The 20,114-nt window shown below is 45.8% G+C and overlaps 1 protein-coding gene across 8 annotated transcripts in view; it reads left to right on the forward strand.

The window, feature by feature from the left end:
* FGF13 (fibroblast growth factor 13) overlaps positions 1 to 20,114 on the forward strand; it is a 160,007-nt gene that overhangs the window by 101,620 nt on the left and 38,273 nt on the right. The window contains exon 1 of one of the 8 annotated variants that reach the window (XM_072981003.2): positions 19,372 to 19,671. The exons of the other annotated variants lie outside the window; for them this stretch is intronic. Within the exon in view, the coding sequence (XP_072837104.1) occupies positions 19,482 to 19,671 (190 nt within the window). The 5' untranslated portion in view covers positions 19,372 to 19,481. Of the gene's footprint in view, positions 1 to 19,371; positions 19,672 to 20,114 lie in introns of those variants that run through there. 8 annotated transcript variants of the gene reach the window in all.

The following is a 20,114-nucleotide window of genomic DNA, read 5'->3' on the forward strand; positions in this document are numbered from 1 at the left end:
GCAGTGGAAGACAGGAGGGCCTGGCGTGCTCTGGTCCATGGGGTCATGAAGAGTCGGACATGACTTAACAACTAAACAACTCCTGCATCCCAGTCTGTCACTCTATCACTACACCACACGGGTTCTGACTTCCCACAACATGGTCCTCCCTTACCTGTCTTGGGAGATGGTCCTTTTCATCCCCATCAACCAGCTGGGCTGATTAGAGGTGTCATCAAACCTATTGAACCTTCAGAACACAGCCAAAGAGCCCGAAAAATCCACAACAACCACTACTGAGAAGAATTAGATTCAGCAGCGCTGCCGTACAACTTTTGTAGCAAATGCTGCCTCGCTCCATCATTGACGTCAGATGAAGTGCAGCTGGAGAAATTGAACAGTGACATGGCTTCCTCTGCTGGCACATTTTGAAAACTGCAGCATTTCCGAAGGAAAACTTCCTCCGTGTTGCTAGAGAAATGATTTCAGAGTCCTTTCTGATGTTGCATGAGAGCCAACCCAGATTGCAGTTTTCTGATGCCGGTCCACAGATGGTGGAGACGATCAGACTATTTCTGACAAAAGCAGTTAAGCATAGTTGCTTGTTTTTTTTATTTTTAATTATTTTAAACAATTGTTATTTACATGGAAATTACAGTTTGCTTGTAATACATTGCTGCTGCTGTTGTTATGTGCTGTCAAGTCGCTTCCAACTTATGTCACCCCTATGAGTGAGTGATCTCTAAAATGTCCTCTTAATGTTCAGCTTAAAAATGGGTAATGCTAATATAGGCAGAATGGATTTGGGATCAAAAAAGCTTTTCAAATTCTGTGACTTTCTGTTTCACAAGCCATAGATAGATAGATAGATAGATAGATAGATAGATAGATAGATAGATAGATAGATAGATAGATAGATAGATAGATAGATTGATTGATTGATTGATTGATTGATTGATTGATTGATTGATTGATTGATTGATTGATTGATTGATTGATTGATTGATTTAAAATTGTTTGCAAGGGTAGATCAATGAGAATTCAATTTCTGAATGCATTTTTAAAATACTTTTAACATCAATCAGAGATCCAGGTATTGATGAACAGTTTATTACCATGCTAACAAACTCCTGTCAAATTTCTACCTCTCATGCTGATGCTATTAGGAAAAATATAAAGATGTGTCTTGAAGGCATGAAAGGTTTAAATTAACAGTGTGTTGCTGAAAGCTTGGCACCTTAATATTGAAGAGAGAGCACGGAACAGGAACACACACACACACATACACACACACAAATAGCTTAAGACAAGTAAAGCTGATTGAGGAACTGCATCTGTTAGCTCAGCCGAGGAAATGTGTAACCAGGCAAAGATTTGCCAGGGCAATGAAATTCAGGATTGCTAAATGTTAGAAATGATCGCCATCTCCTGGTGCTGAGCTGCAATGCGACATCCTGCACCACAGAAAGGAGTCCCCCCCCTCTCTGGACATGCATGTTCTTTCCTCAGCTTCTGTTTCTGGTTGTCTTTCTTGTTCATTTGGCGAGGAGCAGGATCAGATCCCCCCCCCCCAAATGGCAGCTGGGAATCCGCGGCTTCCAAAATTCCTCCACCTGATCCTTATTATTTTCCAGGATACAGCAGACATCCTTTCCAAACCAAGTTATGCTTGGTTGGAGAAGAGAAGACTGAGTACCAAGATCATCTGTTCTTGGTACGTGTTGCCAAGTCGCTTCCAACTGATGGTGATCATATGAATGAGTGACCTCCAAAATGCCCTGTTCTCAGCTGCCCTGCTCAGCTCTTGCAAACTCAAGCTGATGGCTTCTTTAGGGACTCAATCCATCGCATACCTAGTCTTCCTCTTTTCCTGTTACCTTCCACTTTTCCCGGTCTTCTCCAGAGAATCCTGCCTTCTCATGATGTACCCATAGTAGGATAGATATGGTTTCATCATTTCTGCTTCCAGACAAAATTCAAGCTTGGTTTGATCTAGGACCTTCTTGTTCGTCTTCCTGGCCGTCCAGGGTATCTGGAAAGCTCTCCTCCAGCACCACATTTCTAAAGAATCATAGAGCCACCTTCAATTATCTGAAGGGCTGTCACACAGGAGATGAAGCAAGCTGGTTACCTGCTGTTCCAGAGCCTAGGATGTGTACCAGGGGATTCAAATTATAAGGAAGTTTCAGCAACACATTAAATAGGACATGCTACTGCTAAGAGCTGTTTGATGGCGGGATACCCTCCTTTGGAGGGTGATGGTCTTTCCTTTGCTGCAGTAGTTTCCAAATTTGAGTTCCCAGATGCTCTTGAACTAAAACTCCCAGAAGCCTTCTCCACGAGCCATTTCAGGGAGTTGTAGTCCCAGAACATCTGGGAACCCAAGGTTGGGAGCCACTGCTTCACTGGATGCTCCCGAATGGAGCTTAGATGGCCACCTGCCAGGGATGCTGTCAATTTGCATGTCCTGGATCAGCAAGAGAAAGCAGCAGCAGCAGCAACGGCATCAATAATAACAACAGCAACAACAACAACAACAACTGGGTGGTGCCAGTTATGCTATACACAGCAAGCATAATAGACTGGGCACAGGGGGAAATGATGCTTCAGATCACAGGACTAGAAAACAAATGACTATATATATCACCTGTTGCTTCCAGGTAGCGGCATTGACCTGGTGTCTCTTTCCCAGGAGGAAGGTGGATACAGAATGCTACAGGTCAAGCAATCAGTTGAGAAATAGAAGAGGGACCAAGCAGAAAATATATGGGAAAGTCAAGACAAAACCTTGAGAGACGTTGATGCAGCAGGATTATTGAAGATCAAAGAAATGAGGGCAGCCTATCAAAAACATGAGTTAATAATGGATAGCTCAGTGGTTTAGGCACCTGGCTGCAGAGCCAGAGGTTGGGGGTTCAATTCCCTATTGGGCCTCCTTGACAGGGGCTGGACTCCATCATCCGTAAGGTCCCTTTCATCTCTGCAGTCCTAAGATGGTGATGAGATGAGAATGATGGCAGAATGAAGCTCTCCATGGCCAAGACCTTAAAACCATCCAGGGAGAAGCCAAGTGTAAAGACACACCAACGACAGTGAACTGGAACATTTCAGAAAGAAACAGAACAAACACTCTGTACAAATGCAATTAAATCTTGAATTTAGGAATCGTAGAAGGACAGTAAATGTTGGTTGTGTAAGCTTTTTTGAATTCCAGCTCCCAGACCCCTCCTCAAGCCAGGATGATCAGTAGGATTTGAGGAGAACCAACCAACCAACCAACCAACCAACCAACCAACCAACCAACCAACCAACCAACCAACCAACCAACCAACCAACCAACCAACCAACCAACCAACCAACCAACCAACCAACCAACCAACCAACCAACCAACCAACCAACCAACCAACCAACCAACCAACCAACCAACCAACCAACCAATCTTTCCATTGGTAAAAGAACATATATATAAGTAGTTTTAAAGCTGAAAACCTAATCTCTCTAACAGAGTGCAAACTTATCTGTAGTAGGGTATATTCTCTTTCTTTGTTCGTGCTTTAAAATCACCATTTGTTATTAGAACTAATACATGAAAAAATGCAGTGATTCAAAAGGGTTCGTCTTGTCTAGAATTGTGTTTGTGCCTTGTACTCAGAAAAATTACTTTTCTGGATGACATTAATAATAATCAGGTGCCGTCAAGTTAATTCTGGCTGATGGCGACCTAGTTTTCCAGAGAATACTCAGAAGTGGTTTCCTATTCCCTTTCTCTGGGGGCACCCTGGGATGGTGCAGCTTGCCCAAGGCCACCCAGGCTGGCTCTCCTTACAGGAAACCCAGTGGGGAATTGAACTCACAACCTCTGGCTCTGTAGCCAGAGATCTAAACCACTGAGCTATCCAGCCAGCTTCTGGATGACAAGAACACCCAACTAGCATGGCCACATGCTGGTTGGGGGATTCTGGAACTTGTAGTCCAAAAGGGTTCCATTCCCACATGCCATTCCTGATAATTGCTAGCTTGAAGGGGATTACAGCCCACTGCCCACCTCTTCTCTTTCCATCTGTTCAGGTGCTGTGAAGGCTTAGGATTTGGGGAAACAACCAGGAACACTCATCCAGTATCTAGTAACTCTCCGTTTTAGAACAGGTGGCTGTGTCAGTCTCTGAAAGTGTTATCAGTCAAAAACAAAATAAAGAATTTTTTAAAAAGACTAAAGCAGTGTGGCACCTTAAATATCAACGATTGTATTTTATTATACTTGCTTTTATGTTATTTTGTATTTGGAGACGCTGTGTCTTCAGAAATGGTTTTGAAGCTGTTGCTGAGAGAACCTTGGAGTTAAGAAACCGTGTGACTTTTTCAGAAGAAATACTGTAGCTCTTACTGATGGTTTTGAAAATATAACGCGAATAGGGGGAAATAATGTCTTAAAAAGAGAGGTATCAGCTGAAACCATCAGAAAAGGTGTTAAATAAAACTAGGGGGGGGGGAAGGAGCACAAAATCACCAGGGGCAAGTCATTTTATGCCCTGGGCAGGAGGGAGCCAGTGACCACCAAGGCAAACTTCAAAAGCTTGTGTTGCTATTTAGGCTTGCAAATGAAAGATCAGTTGAACAGCTATGGGATCCTTTGATTTAAAAAATCAGCTGAAGGTTGCACGTGTAACACTCAGCCACCAGAAGGCAGACTGAGACAAGCAAATGGGTTTCGTACTGAATTTGGCTTAGGAGTTGAATATTCACATTTCCTGTCCATCTTTTGAACAGGACATAAATGTGGCTTCCTTTGCCTGCATGTTTCTCTATAAGCATCAGACCCTGGAAGGACACAACATTTCTGGGTGGGTTAAGGTAGGAATGGCTAGAAAAGGATCTAACAAATCAGAGCTGTGTATCTGTGCGTGTTTATGCATGTGTGTGGATTTCCTAAATTCCGTACTTGGCACCTCTGTGTGAAAGGGGTATGTAGCAGAGGGTGGCCAACTCCGGTGGGCGGGCCAATTTTCCAGGCCAGGAGCTCAAGGGCCACCAAAACATCAAGAAATGAGACTGGATTTGTCTTGGAGTTGACTTTTGACCTCAAAAACTTTGTCATTCCAGCGATTGGTTGATGAATCACAAATTACGAATTTATGTTTTTTTCCTAACAAATTGATGAATTGATTTGTCAATTCATTTTTAAAGCCTATAAAACAACCCCCCACAAGGACCTAAATACACCAAATTTACAGAGAACCTTCCCCTGACTCTCTTCTACAAGTCCTGTATGTTTGGTGAAGTTTGTGTATCAGCTGTCTGGGTTACACACCCAAAAGGAAGCCCCCCCCCAAAAAAGTTTCTCCCAGGCACCAAAATCACACAGAAGCTTTCCATGACTCTCCACTATAACCCCTCCAGGTTTGGTGAAGATTAAGTCCCAGACATCCAAATTATACACTCACAAAGTGGGTCCCCCTAGGTAAGGGCCATTTAGTAGCTGGCTCTGGAAAAACCAATCTTCCTCAAACTTGGAGGGATTGTAGACAGTCGTGGAAAGATTCTCTGCGATTTTGGTGTCTCTTGGTGCCCGGGGAGCCGTTTTATAGCCAAACAAATTGATGAATCAGAAATCGCTAAAAAATTCATTTATTCATATTCATTAGGGGCATTGATTCATAAGAATATGAATTGACAAATTAGTGATTTTGGAATGACTGGTGGTTCGTTTTTTTAATTCATGCCCATTTCAACTTAGGAGTGGTGCCACCCTTCTCAGCAGTCAAAATTGTTCTGGGTGGAACAGCCATGTAGCTCTTATGCCGTGAAAAGCCTCTCCTCTTATTATTTTCCTTGTAGAGTGAGTGACCTAAGCAAGTAGACCTTAGATTCCCCCCACCCTGCAACGGTGCAGTAGAGGGGAAATGCACTGCAGTTGGAAACTCAGATCCAGCCTCAATGTTGTAAGTGCTAATGTGTGTGCATAGATGGAAATTTAGAAATGATGAGTTCCAGTTCAATAGAAGTACCTCTGCAGGGAAGGAAAAAAACACCAACCCGGAGACAAGTGTGCTGGCCTGCTCAGGTTGCTGCCCAGCTGTTAACTGTTAATGGTTGGCTTGCAATATGGTGAAGTGGTTAGAATTTGAAGCCAGGAACTGGAAAATCCAGGTTCTTGTCCCCATCAAACTGGGGAGCTTGGAGGGTCATTTTGAGCTCATGACACCTCAAAGGGCCATTCTGAGGATAAGAGGAAAAGCAGTGCCTTCAACTCAGTGGAAGAAGAGTTGTCTAGAAATATAATTGTGCCTCCTGTCCTGTTCTCACATTTAGAGTGCATGCCTCTTCTACTTTATTGGCTGTATATTGTTTTTATTGGATTCGGTGATGTGATTTCGATTTCTGTTCTAGATATTTTATTACTACATTGTAGACCACCTAGAATAACACTATGCACTAATGTATAGAAATCAATCAGTCAATCAGTCAATCAGTCAATTAGTCAATCAATCAATCAATCAATCAATCAATCAATCAATCAATCAATCAATCACTCAATCAATCAATCAATCAATCAATCAAAAATGGATAAAATGTCAAGGCCACGGATCCTCCTTCTTTGGGTTCTTTCTCTTGAAACCCTTAGATGTCCTTCCAATAAAGACCTGTCCTCTATCAGGCATGGCCACCCTCCCTTAAAATGTACCTTGCACCATTTTGGCAGGTTGGTCAGGACTTCTGCTGGACACTCTGAGCAGCAAGACTTAACCACAATCTGTTTTCACCTCGTTGTTTGGTCTCCAGACAGAGCTCAACAACACAGTGGCTCAAGTGTCAATGCCAGAACAGCCAGCAAACAGGATTCTTGTAAATGTTTACAATTGTCCTGGTAGCGTTCGCTTGCTTATCAATAATTCAGCTTAAACAAAACTGGAGGAATATGCACTTTTTGCTTCTAAAAAGCCATTTGAGCCGGAGATGAAGGGAGAGCGAGCATCAGACAGGCCTAAAACACTGGAGGATCCGGTTACAGGCGATGGCTCTTTCAGCCTCTCCCTGCCGCCACCCCTCAACGCTCCCCCACTTTGTTATTCTAGAAGATGAGCCCATGAAACCTGGCATTAGCAAAATAACATGTTTAAGCAAAACCTCACCAAAGCAACGTCGGGGAGCAGCAGCGTCCAAGAAATGGGTTCCAACTTTGCCAGAAAAAGACTCTTTGAGGCCATGCATTTTTAATGATCGCTGAAAGTCGTAATGGTCTGCAGCGCCTAATGCCCATTAATGATCTCTGTATACCACAAAAGATGTTTCTGGCTGGGGCCTCAGAGAATACTTTATGCCTTTAAACTTTCTCTGAGCTTGCTCTCAAAGGCAAGCAGGGAACTGGAAAGGGCAGCATCAGCTCACGAGGAAGTATGGCGGCATTGGGCATGAGAAAATCCTACTCAGGTAAGGAGGCTGAAAAGAGAAGCCACGATGGGATTGGGAAAAAGTCTGGAGGTTGCTGGAGAACATCCATGGCTTCTGAAAAGAAAGGGAAGAAAAGAAGAGGGAGCCACGATTAATATCTACGCTAACCAATAAGCTGTGTTGAGTATGTTGGGTTTTAGTATAGCGTATGAAGCTGCTGCTTCAATATAATGTATTTGATTAAAAACCAGAAGAACAGTAACCCTTCTAGGCTGTAGTGAAGAAGAGAGCTGTGTATACCTGGGAGATGGCAGGATGATTTTCCTGTCATGTCCCATTTGGAGGCAAAAACAGTGTAGTTTTGATTGAAGTGGAATCTAGCTAGGTCTGTCTACGGCATTGGCAAGCATGGTGTGACAGCAGATATGGATGGGGTGAGGACAGAACCAATTAGGCTTTTTCTCATATCTTAATTCTTACAGCATCAAATTGCTACAGATTATATTTATTAATGGATCCTTTTCTTCTCTATTTGCACTTCTAGAAATTACGTTGGAATTATATCCATGAACCTTCTCTCTCTCTCTCTCTCTCTCTCTCTCTCTCTCATAAACTTGGATTTAAATACAATTGTATCTAAGCTAAAAAGAATGTTTCACAGACAAATATTTCTTGGCATGCGGCTTTAGCAGCATCAGTGTTACGATAATATATCTCATAGTCCCTTAATGCGCAAAAAATCCATTTAGCAAAGCGAAGTGATTGAATTACCACTGGAACCAACGCCCAACAGCTAAAAGAGAGCAAATAAATAAATAAATAAATAAATAAATAAATAAATAAATAAATAAATATTAATTGCCCTGCAGGAGGATGTTCCATTCAAATCCGTCATTTTCTTGATGTTCCGTGGTGGATTAATCTTCTTCTATTCTTAAATAGAACTACAGCTTTTTTGGTGAAGTGACTGATAGCTCCTCATGAGTCAGAGCTTAGGGAAATGTCTGCATTAAATTAAAAGAAAATAGATTGATGTTGGTAGCTAATAACAGTTGCAGTAGAAGTTTTTGTTATTGAACAAATAAAACAGTGGTATTGTTTCATTAAATAATGGAAAAAACAGTGCAGTCTGTTAACTATAATTTTTATTTGCAAAAAATTGTTGCTTTCAGAGGAGGAGAGCAACCAGCTGAACGTGGTCCACCTTATTCCTCAGCTGGAAAAGAAAAGAACTTACTTTACAGATGTAAGAGTGGGTGATACTTTTCATGGGACCATTAAAAGAATCAAAAAATTGTGAGCTTTCATGAAGGAGCTCTACTTCACCAGGCTGAGCACAACCCCTTCATGGATAATGCAGAATAACTGTAGACAAAGGTCCAGAAATTGAAGGTCCCTGTCTGCCAGAGATGATGTCGGTCCTTTGGAGGCTGCAGTCTCAATTATCCTTGCAGCATGGCTGGAACTGATGTTCCATCAAAATTTCTACAATTTCTCTGCACTGTTCACGAAGGCGGTTGCATTCAGCCTGAAGAAGTGGGACTCCTCCATGAAAGCTTGCAATTTTATTTTTTATTTTTTAAAAAAGTGGTCCAATAAAATCTACCACCACTTTGTATCATCTTGGGGATCACACGGCCCTTTTCTTTTTCCTTTCTCAACTTTATAAAGGCTAGCAAATCAGCTTCTCCTGGTAGAAGCCACCAGACCTTCAAAACAAGAGAGTTCCTTTCTGGACTATGACGTCCAAAGAGAAAGGAATTCTTTTAAAGCTTGGAATCCTGTGGCTCTTTAGTTAGAAGTGACCCAGCTGTGTTGTATGACTAAAGACACTTCCAGCTAAGTTCACTGCCTTGGGAGAAATTGTGCCCAATGTATTTCTGCAGGAAATACCTGTCTGGAAGCATACTGTGCAGCTAACTTCCAGCAAGCCGCATGGCACACTGTACAATTTGCGTTCGCGTAAACATGTGGGTTGTGTGCTAGGCTGGTTTACATGTGGTGAAGTTATTTTTCTGGCTTTCCCTGGTTATATTTATAGCCAGCTTTCTCCACAGTCAGAACCATTGCTGTGGCTCTCCTCCTTCCCACCTTTATCGTAACAAGTTTGTAAAGCTATTTATTTTTCCAAGGGGAGGGATATGCCCATGTCTGTCTGCTGCGGTGGAAAAACAACCGGAGAGTCTTGTGACGCCGTGTACACAAACATGTTTTTATATAGACTGCATCTGACAAAGCTGGCTGGGATCCATGAAAGCAGATGCCAAATAAGACTGAGTTGTTTTTTAAGGTGCCAGACTTTTCCTTGTTTTTCTTGAGATGTAGGTTAAGCTGAGCCGGCTGGATTGCTCAGTGGTTCAGGGCTCTGACTCCAGAGCCAGAGGTTGGGAGTTCGATTCTCCGCTGTGCCTCCTTGACCCCGGGGCTGGACTCAGTGATCTGTAGGGTCCCTTACAGCTCTGCAGTTCTAAGATTTAAGCTTTTTGAGCTGGCTTGATAGCTCAGTGGTTTAGGTATCTGATTGCAGAGTTAGAGGTTGGGAGTTGGATTCCCCCACTCTGCTTCCTGCAAGGAGAGCCAACCTGTGTGGCCTTGGGCAAGCTGCACAGTCCCAGGGCACCACTGGCTAAAAGGGATAATAATCCACTTCTGAGTATTCTCTACTTGCAAAACCCTGAAAAGGGTCACATAAGTCAGGACTGACATGACAGCACATAGTTCTTATTAGGTTGGGCTAAGAGAAAGGAGAACGTGGTGAGAAAGAGAAAGGGAACGTGGTGGTGCTGCGGGCTAAACCGCAGAAGCCTGTGCTGCAGGGTCAAAAGACCAAGCAGTCGTAAGATCGAATCCACGCGACGGAGGGAGCTCCCGTCGCTTGTCCCAGCTCCCGCCAACCTAGCGGTTCGAAAGCATGCAAATGCAAGTAGATAAATAGGGACCACCTCGATGGGAAGGTAACAGCGTTCCGTGTCTAAGTCGCACTGGCCATGTGACCACGGAAAGATTGTCTTCGGACAAAACGCTGGCTCTATGGCTTGGAAACGGGGATGAGCACCGCCCCCTAGAGTCGAACACGACTGGACAAAAATTGTCAAGGGGAACCTTTACCTTTACCTTTAAGAGAAAGTAACTGGTGTTTGGACCCCCAGTGGTTTTGGTAACCAAGTGGGCATTAAAACTTGGTCTTCACAACCTCCGTTCTTTGCTCTAATCCCTACAGCACATTTGCCTGCCATGAACTCTATTCCTAAAGCCACCGGGGGAAGGCAGCTTCCGTTGATTATCAAGCATACAAATGCATGCATCTCTCCTAAACCTTTTTAAAAAGACAAAGCTCCTGCATTAATAAAGTAAAAAGCAAGTCAAGGAAAAGAAGCCCTGAACCATCAGCTGCATGGCATGATAACCTACAGAAATTTTAAACATGGAGGCATTCCTTCATGTGAATCCCATTATCCTTACTCTAAAAAAAGGTTTACTCTAGGGATGGGCAATTTTAGACAGGATGTGCAGAATTGTGTTGAGAGGGCGAACCATGTCCTCTGAACATGCTAGGGAAAGTAGTTTGCAGTTCTTGAGCATTGAAAAAAGAAAGAAAGAATCTTGTTTTTCAGGCTTTTAGAGAAGAGTCTAGCCTCCGGTGTCAAGAAACAAAGGGAAAAAAAGTTCCTTCAGTCTTCACAAGTTCGCTACTGCTGGTTTAGCCTTATGTTGTTCATGCCAAATTTGTGTGTGTGTGTGTGTGTGTGTGTGTGTGTGTGTAGAAACAGTGGCTTGCAAATGTAAATTACAAACTGTTATGACGAATCTTTGAACCCCCCACCCAACAACTCCTACTCTGTTTCCAGTGCCAGCCTAAAAAGTGGATATTCTGTTTTAACTCTCAGGAAATGTGGGTGAACATTAAGTGGGCCATTTCTCCAGAAAGGTTACGCCTTCTGCTAATATTTCCAAGAGGCGGCTCGTGCCCATCTGTTGTAATGGAAACAACGCCTTAGACACGAAGAAGTTTTATTTAGTCTAAGCTTCCATAGAGCGTAGCCCACTTCTCCCGAGGAACAGAGTATAGATAGACAGACATTTATACAGTTAAGTGAGTGAACGTGCCAGCTATTAAAATTCAACTTGGCTCCAGTTCTTCCTGGAGTGAGCAGAGCCTAGAAATTCAACTTTCTTGGAGTACAAGTGGCGGAATGATTTATTTTATTTATGTATTTATTTAAAATATGTTTGCCCTGCCTTTCTCCCTGAAAAGGACCCAAGGTGGCTTACAACAATGAAAGACAATGTTTACAATGAGTCAACAATGAGTAAACAATGGTGGTTAACATCATTAAAAGACAATATTTAAACATTATTGTAAGGAAACATCTTACATCAATTAGCAGGCAATATGAAGGCAAAGCTCAATAAGTATACAAACATTTAAAAATGTCACTCAGAGAAAGGGAGAACACAAAACATGGAAAACACAAGTAGTACTAACAATCCAGTCAAAGCAGTAATGCACAACAATCTAAGAATCACACACAGCTGGTTACTGAGGCTGAGCTTGCCTGAAAAGATAGGTCTTTGCCTGCTTGCAGAAGGACAGCAAAGATGGGGCCAGGGTGGCCTCTTGTGGGAGGGAGTTCCAGAGTCTAAAGGAGTAGCCACAAAGAAGCCCCTCTCCTGTGTCCCCACCAGATGCACCTGTGAAGGTGGCAGGACCAAGAGAAAGGCCTCTGTTGATGATCTTCACACCTGAGCAGGCTCATAAATAGAGACACAGTCCTTGAGATAGCTTGGACCCAAATTTTGACCCTAACTTCCAAGGCCATCTTCTGTCTGACATGTCCATTCCCCATGTCTCCATATATCTGAAGATGGCTATCATACGACTCTCTGGGCCAAATAGTCCAGGTCTGTGAAGCATTTCTTAGAAGACTTGGTTTCCAGACCCGTAACATCTTTGTGAGGGGGAGAAGGAGGTAGGTGAGGAATAGAAGAACTGTTCACTGTGGTCCAAGAAATTACTGAATACGCTCAAACACAAAATATCCACCCCCTCCACAGCAAAAAGAAGAAGGGGGGAAAAGAGTGAGAAAGACTTTGTGCTTTTCTACACTTTTCTTCATGATTATTGGGGTTTTCAGCTTATACAAGGTGTGGCACAGGGGAGATTCACCACCTATGCATTGTGCATTTGTGTGAATGAGTGTGAGTGTTTTCCATAGGAGATGTGTACATTTCATCCATAACGTGTTTCTCCAAAAATGAGACAGGATCTTATATTAATTTTTGCTCAAAAAATGCAATAGGGCTTATTTTCAGGGGATGTTTTATTTTTTCCATGTACAACAACCTACATTTACTCATATACAGTCATGTCATCATCTTCTGGTTGCTGCACAGTGGTGGAGGGTGGGCTTTCACTTAACTAGGGCTCATTTTTGGGGTAGGGCTTATATTACGAGCATCCAGAAAAATCCTACTAGGGCTTATTTTCAGGTTAGGTCTTATTTTCGAGGAAACAGGGTACAATCAAAGCAATTTTGATTTGAGACACACTTTAATGTGCTCTGAAGTGCATGCTTTCTCCTTTATCTTTCCTCCAGTAGTATTTCATTTCTGCAACTCCAGGTTTATTGCACTAGTTGGAAATGACTGCTCTGTGCTGTTTCTCAGGGGGGGAGAAAGGTGGTTATAAAAAGAAAGATGATATGGAATGTTCACCATTGTAAAAGTCATTGACGATGTTTCCGGAAGATGGAGGCCCTTCAAAATGTGGCAGAATTGCTCCCCATGCTGTTCAAATGAGCTTATTGGGCTCCCCCAATTCTTCAAGGGGGGGCAGGGGCATGGGGGCTGCAAATGGGCTCTTGGGAGGCCAAATTTAGTCTCCAGATTGCTCATTGCCAGCCCAGCATGTCAGGCTTCCTGCTTGGAAGGAAGGGGTAGAACATGGAGGGAATCATCCTGGCCCCAGCAGTAGGAGTGGCCTTAATTCATCCCTGGAGCAAGGACCTCACTGGGAACTGTCCAGGGTGCTGGAGCTTCTGGCTGCCTCTCTCTTCCGCTGGCTGTGGGTTGCATAAGACTGTCCAACTGTAAAACCGTGTGTCTAGAGGCTTCGGTCTCAAGCCAAAGCCATGTTCTGGGAGTCACCCTTCCCATCTGTGGTGCCTGTCAAGTGTGTTAGACTATAGAACCCATGGTTCCACAAACATCATTGTTGTCCTGGCATGATGGAAATTGTAGTCGAAGATGTCTGGAGAAAGCCAGGTTGTGGAATGCTAGTAGGAAGGGTTTCTCATCCCTGCTGACTGCCATTCGGAAGCTGACTCTTTCAGGTGGCATATTATAAAAGTGTTCAAAGGTCCAAACATGATGTCAGGTAATGTCTGAGAGGCACATCTCGGGTTCAGGCACTCTGTGGCTTGGATCTTCCCTTTGCCACAAAAGTCTTGCCATCTGCAATATGCACATTACTTGCTCTGTGTAGGAAAGCTAAACTGCACTGCACTTGTTGGCGTGTTACAATGAGACATGGTTTGTGTCAATCAAGGTTTGTTGCTAAAGCCACGGATCGCACCACAGATTGTGACTTGTTTATCCTGCCCCATTTCTGGGTTCTCTGTTACCCTTTTAGTCAGTTCCTACTAGAGGGTTAGCCTTAAGCCACCCTTCCCAAAAAGGAGGGCAAAAATGCTACTTAGAGCAGTCAGTATCAATAAAGGAGGAGCGAGTCTTTTATGAAGTTAATGGCTCTTAATTGCCCACTCAAGACCAAACTCTCTGCAAGTACTTTAGAATACAACAGAAGTAGCTTGTGATAATATATTATTCCTAGTGGAAACTACTTCTCTCCCAGTTATGGTGAGGATCATAGCTAATCACAGAGGGAGCAGGGAAAACGGGGGTTTGATGGTCAATAGTGTCATAGTTTTGCCACTGATCACAAAAAGCTAAAGCTTAAAAAAGCCAGAGTGTGTAAGCTAGCAACAAACCACAGCTTCCTAACTGTATGTTATGTTTTACTAGCAAACTATGGTTAGCAGAGGTGGATACATACACCACCATAAGCAGATGTCCAGACTTCATTCACTGGCTTGTTTCCAGAAGGATAGCTGTCTGTTATTCTGTTTCAGTGCTGCTGCTGCTGATGATGATGGTGGTGATGGTGATGGTGATGGTGATGGTGATGATGATGATGCATGGATGGATGGATGGATGGATGGATGGATGGATGGATGGATGGATGGATGGATGGATGGATGGATATGAATATGGGTATGGGTATGGGTATGGGTATGGGTATTGATAATAGATATTGCAATTCCAGGGGATGCCAGTGTTGAACATAAAAAATGGAAAAATTAACAACATGGAGAGATGTGGCAATTGAAATGTCCCACTTGATAGTGAAACACACTTCAATGGCTGCCACAGTTATCAGGGCATTAGGAACAATGCCATACAATTAAATATGACAATCAGCTGCAGATCTCTGAAATTACACCATCAAAGTTGCAGAAAACAGCAATATTAGGGACAGCATACATATTACACTGCTATTTATCTGATACCTAAGTTTTTCATTTAAATGCGTATCTGTTGTATAGCACCAGTCAAAGACTGTGTCTTGTATTTTCAAATAATAATAGTAGTCTTCTCGCAGCTTACAGAGTAACAAGATTTATTTGACATTTATTTGTGTGAGAAGTACATCCAAGCACAGACAAGCAGATTAATGCTTGGAGATACTTGCCAAAACTTGCCATCCATTAAGGACCTTTGAGTGACTCTTAACAACCATTATTACGGTCTCTACTTGTCACCTCCCAACGTCTGTTCAACAGACAGACCAATGCCACGCTCATCCCCCTTTGCTTCTCTTCTACATGAGTTTGCCATGATCCTCTTCCATGGCATTTTGCAGTCTTGCAGCTGTAGAGACGGGATGACCCTCGGACGAAGCCAATGGCAAAAGAACCAGCTGCATTTTTGCATCTTGAAATGCAACTTGTTGACTGCAAGGAACAATGGTCCCAATGCACTTCCACTATTCCTGGAACTGCAGTCAGTTTCTGCCACTGTTTCTCTCCTTACCTTTATACCTTAAGGTACACCTTCTTTACCATCCAGGAGAACCCTATTTGAACTAATTGGCCTAAGTTCATATCAGCTTCTCTCCTCAAGGTGGTTGGCTCCATTTTAGATCCACAGCAGTCCTGTGAAGTAGAACTAAAAGATTGTGGTTGTCTAGAGCCGTGGTTCCCAAGCTTGGGTAATCAGATGTTTTTGGAATAAAAATCCAAGAAGCCTACCTGCATTCACCAGAATTTTTGGGAGTTGTAATCCAAGAACATCTGGGAACCCAAGTTGGGAACCATTGGTCTGGGGGAACTCAGTGAACCTCTCATCTAAGGAAGGTCTAAAATTCAGGTCTTAGACTTCAGTTCTACATCATGCTGCCTCTCTGAACATCTATCTAAGCTGCTGCTTTTGCTGATGCAACCTGACTATAGCATCTGTGGGGAAGATGGGGAAGATCTCTCTCTATATGGCCAACTCTTAGATCTCATAGCTGGATTTGCAACCAATCAGCCTACAAGATGAAATGGTGGAATGTGCTCAGCCGCTGATGGTAGCCATTGACTAGGAGTCTTACTAACTCAACTGGACATCAGACAACATTTTTCCTCTCAATGAGACACTACTATCAAGCCCATTGCTCTTGGGCCTGGGTAGAGGGAGTCAGCTTTTAGATTGTACCATCTCTTTGCTCCTAATTCTTCTTTAAAGGTGTCCAGAAATTGGCCATCCCATCATTGCCCTCTAGAAAGTGACTGAAGATGGCAGAAGAAATTACTTAGGACTCCGATGCAGTTTCTGTCAGTCTGCACAGGGCTTTGGAGCAACCGCAACATGAGACGATGCCAGAGAACATGGCAGATGGCTCAATCCACTCAATCAGTCATGCTCAAAATCCACAGGAAGGACAGCCAGCATTCTGTCTCCAGTCTCATGCTAAGACTTCCAAGGCCAATGAATCTACAGGAACTTTCCTAGCATGACTCTTACCACTGTTCTAGAATTTCCTCAGCTCTCCCACATTATTTGGGCCCCATCACATCTTGGCTTCATGTCCCAATGCATCACAGGAACCACTTGCATTTGGTATCATCTGTTGTGTGCATTCTTTGACCCATGTTGCACTGCCTTATAGAACTGGTAGTCTTACAGCAACACAAGCAAAGAGCAAGACACATCAAAAAGACCATAGGATTTAAGGGGAACATGTGGTGGCTATAAAGATGGATCCAGGTCTCAGTTACATCCACAGAAGTATACTGTACAGATCTTTAGCCTTGAGAAAAGAAGATTGGGAAGAAATATAACAGCACTTATTGAATATTTGGAAGATCATCATCCAGAGGAGGAGCAGGATCTGTTATTGACACATAATAATGGGCTCAAGCTACAGGAAGCCAGATTTCAGCTAAATATCAGGAAAAAACTTCTTAACTGTTAGAGCAGGACAACAATGGAACCCATGACTTCGGGAGGTGGTGAACATGCCAATTCTGGGAGCACTCAAGAGAAAATTGGGCACCCCTTTTCCCAGATATAATTTAATTTGGATTCCTGCATTGAGCAGGGTTTTGGACCTGATGGCCTTATAGGGCCCCTCCCAACTCAATTATTCTATGATTTTGTGTCCATGAAAAGTAATCTTTCCATTTTGGTCAAACCTAGTCCTGGTGACCAGAGTTTAAAGTAAACACGAAGTGTACGAAAGCCCTCTTCAGATCAGCGAAGGTTGTCTGTCACATAAACAGCAGATGCCATTCATTTCTTGAACTTCCGAAGATGGGATGGAATGCAAGACATTCATGAGAAAGGATTTCAGATCAACATTTGCAGCTGCCCATTGGCAGAAGCCGGTTGTTCAAGAGTGGAGCAATCCACTCTTTTGCAGTGAAAACAGACCAGACTTGAAAGGTGGTGTTCCCTCTTTATAGGTTTTGAAACAAGTGGCCAAGTGCTCCCATACTGATACGTAATAGTATGGATATGTTCCTGCATTAACAGGACTGGTGGATGCAATGCTTCTTGAGGCCTTTTCCAAGGGTCTGATTTGGCAACGCTGAAGATGATACACATGACATGAAAGTGGCAGACTCTGAAGAGACAACATGATTGAGCACAGGAAAGTATGGCCACTCGCTACCACCCGTGGGGCTGGGATGAGAAGGTTCCAGTTCTGAGTCAATATCACACAAGGCTTTGAAACACGCCAGGAGAGATCTAAGGATGGCCAACAGCTTTTGGATCTGAATTCTCATGGACCAGATTTAGGACAACATCTGGATATTCCGGTGGAAATTTGCTCTCCTCGTGCTTGGCAAACAAGGCTTCCAAGAGCTACTGGTTTTGCATTTGGGAATGGGAATGGAGATCATTTCTAGGAGAGGAAATCCAAGGCCTCCATCCTTGAAACCAAACCAAGCCCACAGCGCTCCTGACAAAAACCTTCCCAGGGCACCAGCAAAAGGCCCAGAGAGGACCAAGCCCCATGGCACCCCTGCCTTTCGCAGCCACCCAGTCTCCTTTTACTCCAGGTTGTGAAAGCTACGAAACCAACGACCCCAGGGAGGTGCGCCTAGACAACCCGGGTGCGACCCAACCGTCTTCTCTTCCCTCCTCCTTTCCTCCTGCTTTGTCTTTTGGCGCTGAGGACTTTTACGCCTGCTTGCCTGAGCTTCTGGAAAAGCATCCCCGGCTTGCTTCAGGCTCCCAGGGCTAAGGGGACCCCCCCCCTTTTTTAAAAAAACAGGGATCCAGCAGCCGCCTCCGCCTCCTCCCGCTCAGCCCTTCTGGTGATGCCCTGGCCACCTCAGGATCTTTCCAAGCATCCGCTGGCGCCCCCAAGGCCGGCTCCCTTTCGAGCTTCTTCACCCACCCACCCCCAACCGTTTGACAACTCTTTGCCACCCGAGTCACGTCTGTTTGGGTGTCTTTGCCGCGGCGGCGGCTGTTGCTGGGCTCTCCCGCGAGGCATCGCTGCGATGCCAAGCCCGCACCCCCTCCTCTACCTTACTCAAGGAGATTTCTTCCTCCTCTGGCCACAGCTGCGCCGCCTCTGAGCTGCTCTTCCTCTCTCCCCCCCCCGCACCTCCCCCATACACCTTCCCTCCTCTCCCACCACCTCTCCACGGCTCCTTGCGCACTGAGCCCGGATTTCTGCATTCGCTGGAAAAGAAGAGGATGGAGGAGGGAGGAGAGGAGGGGGGCCCGCGCCGCCGCTGCCTCTTCGGCTGCTGCTGCTTCTGCTGAGGGGTTTTGCAGCTCCGAGCCGAACAGGAGCAGCCTCGGTGGCCGGCTCCAGCCCTTCGCTGCAGGGGTCGGGGCTGCCCGGCTGCGGGAGGGCCAGCTCGGCGGGCAGAGCCTCCCATCCCCGAGGAGTGCGGAGGAAGCAAGCGGCCGGTGCAGGAGGCAGGGCGATGCTGCGGCGCCGGCTGCCCTGGTGAAGAGCGCAGCGCCCGCGGGCGCCTCCCGAGGGACCTCTCCAAGCCCAGCCGAGGAGCAACAGCCGGGAGGAGCAGAAGAAGGCGCCGGCCGGTGGGGAGAGGGGGACCCACCTCCCCGAGCAGGCGGGCCCGGCAGCCTCTCCTCCTCTGCTACTGACCGGGGAGGCAGCGCTGAACAGGTTGAGGCAGCGGGCGAAGGCGAGAGGCGCCGGCGAGCGCCCATGGTGCGCCCGGGGGCCCGCGCGCTTTTGGAGAGCTCGCCGCCGGACCTGTTGGTCGCCCTTCGGCTTCGCCTGGGCTGAGCCCAGCCGCGACTTTGCCCGCTGTTTGGCCACCCTCGCCAACAACCCAGGAGCCGAGGAGCCTCCTTCCCCCCCCCTCCGGCCTGGGGGCAAGGGGGGTGCCCTCCTGTAGCCCCAGGGGCGCCCCGAGCGTCTCTCCATAGGCGGCGGCGGCGGCAAGGAAGGGTCTTCCGGGCCCTCCGCCGGCCGCCCTTTCTCTCTTTCCGAGGGGAGGCGAGAGCAGCATGCTGGGGGGGCCTCTCCCCGCAGGCAGCCCTCGCAGCCCCGCCGTGTGACCCCTTCAGGGTGGCGGCGATGGCAGCAGCCATCGCCAGCTCCCTCATCCGCCAGAAGAGGCAAGCCCGGGAGCGCGAGAAGTCCAACGCCTGCAAATGTGTCAGCAGCCCCAGCAAGACCAAGACGAGCTGCGCCGACAAGAAGAAGCTCAGCGTCTTCTCGCGAGTCAAGCTCTTCGGCTCCAAGAAGCGGAGGCGGAGGAAACCAGGTGGGGTCCCGGGTCTGGGAGGGGGGGTCTCGAGGGGCCGGGAGGGGGGGTCAGGTGGGTGATGGGTGGGCGAGGAGCGTCGCCCTCCCCCCCAAGGCGGCTCTACAACGCTCTCGCCTCCTCCTCTTTGCTTGTCCTCGCAACACCCCTTTGAGGTGGTGTAGGCTGAGGAAGTGTGTGTTGGACCCAGGCCTGCGCAAGGGGTGGAAATCCAGGGTTTCTTGGGTCCTCCTCCTCTAACTACTACACCACACTGTCTCCTCTCCTTCGCTGCCGCTCAAGGGATGTTCAGTAAACATCTGGCCAGCCACCATCAGGGCGAAGATGGTGGGCTGGAGGGGGTTGGTCTGAATTTGTTGGCGGTGGTCCTGGTCCCACCAGAGAGGAAGGATGGCTCTTGAGGGTTTCTTGAGGTCTCGGGTCCACCTCAGCCTGGTTCGGGA

The sequence above is a fragment of the Pogona vitticeps genome, chromosome 11, assembly GCF_051106095.1.
Source record: "Pogona vitticeps strain Pit_001003342236 chromosome 11, PviZW2.1, whole genome shotgun sequence".
In the NCBI taxonomy this organism is placed as follows: Eukaryota; Metazoa; Chordata; class Lepidosauria; order Squamata; family Agamidae; genus Pogona; species Pogona vitticeps.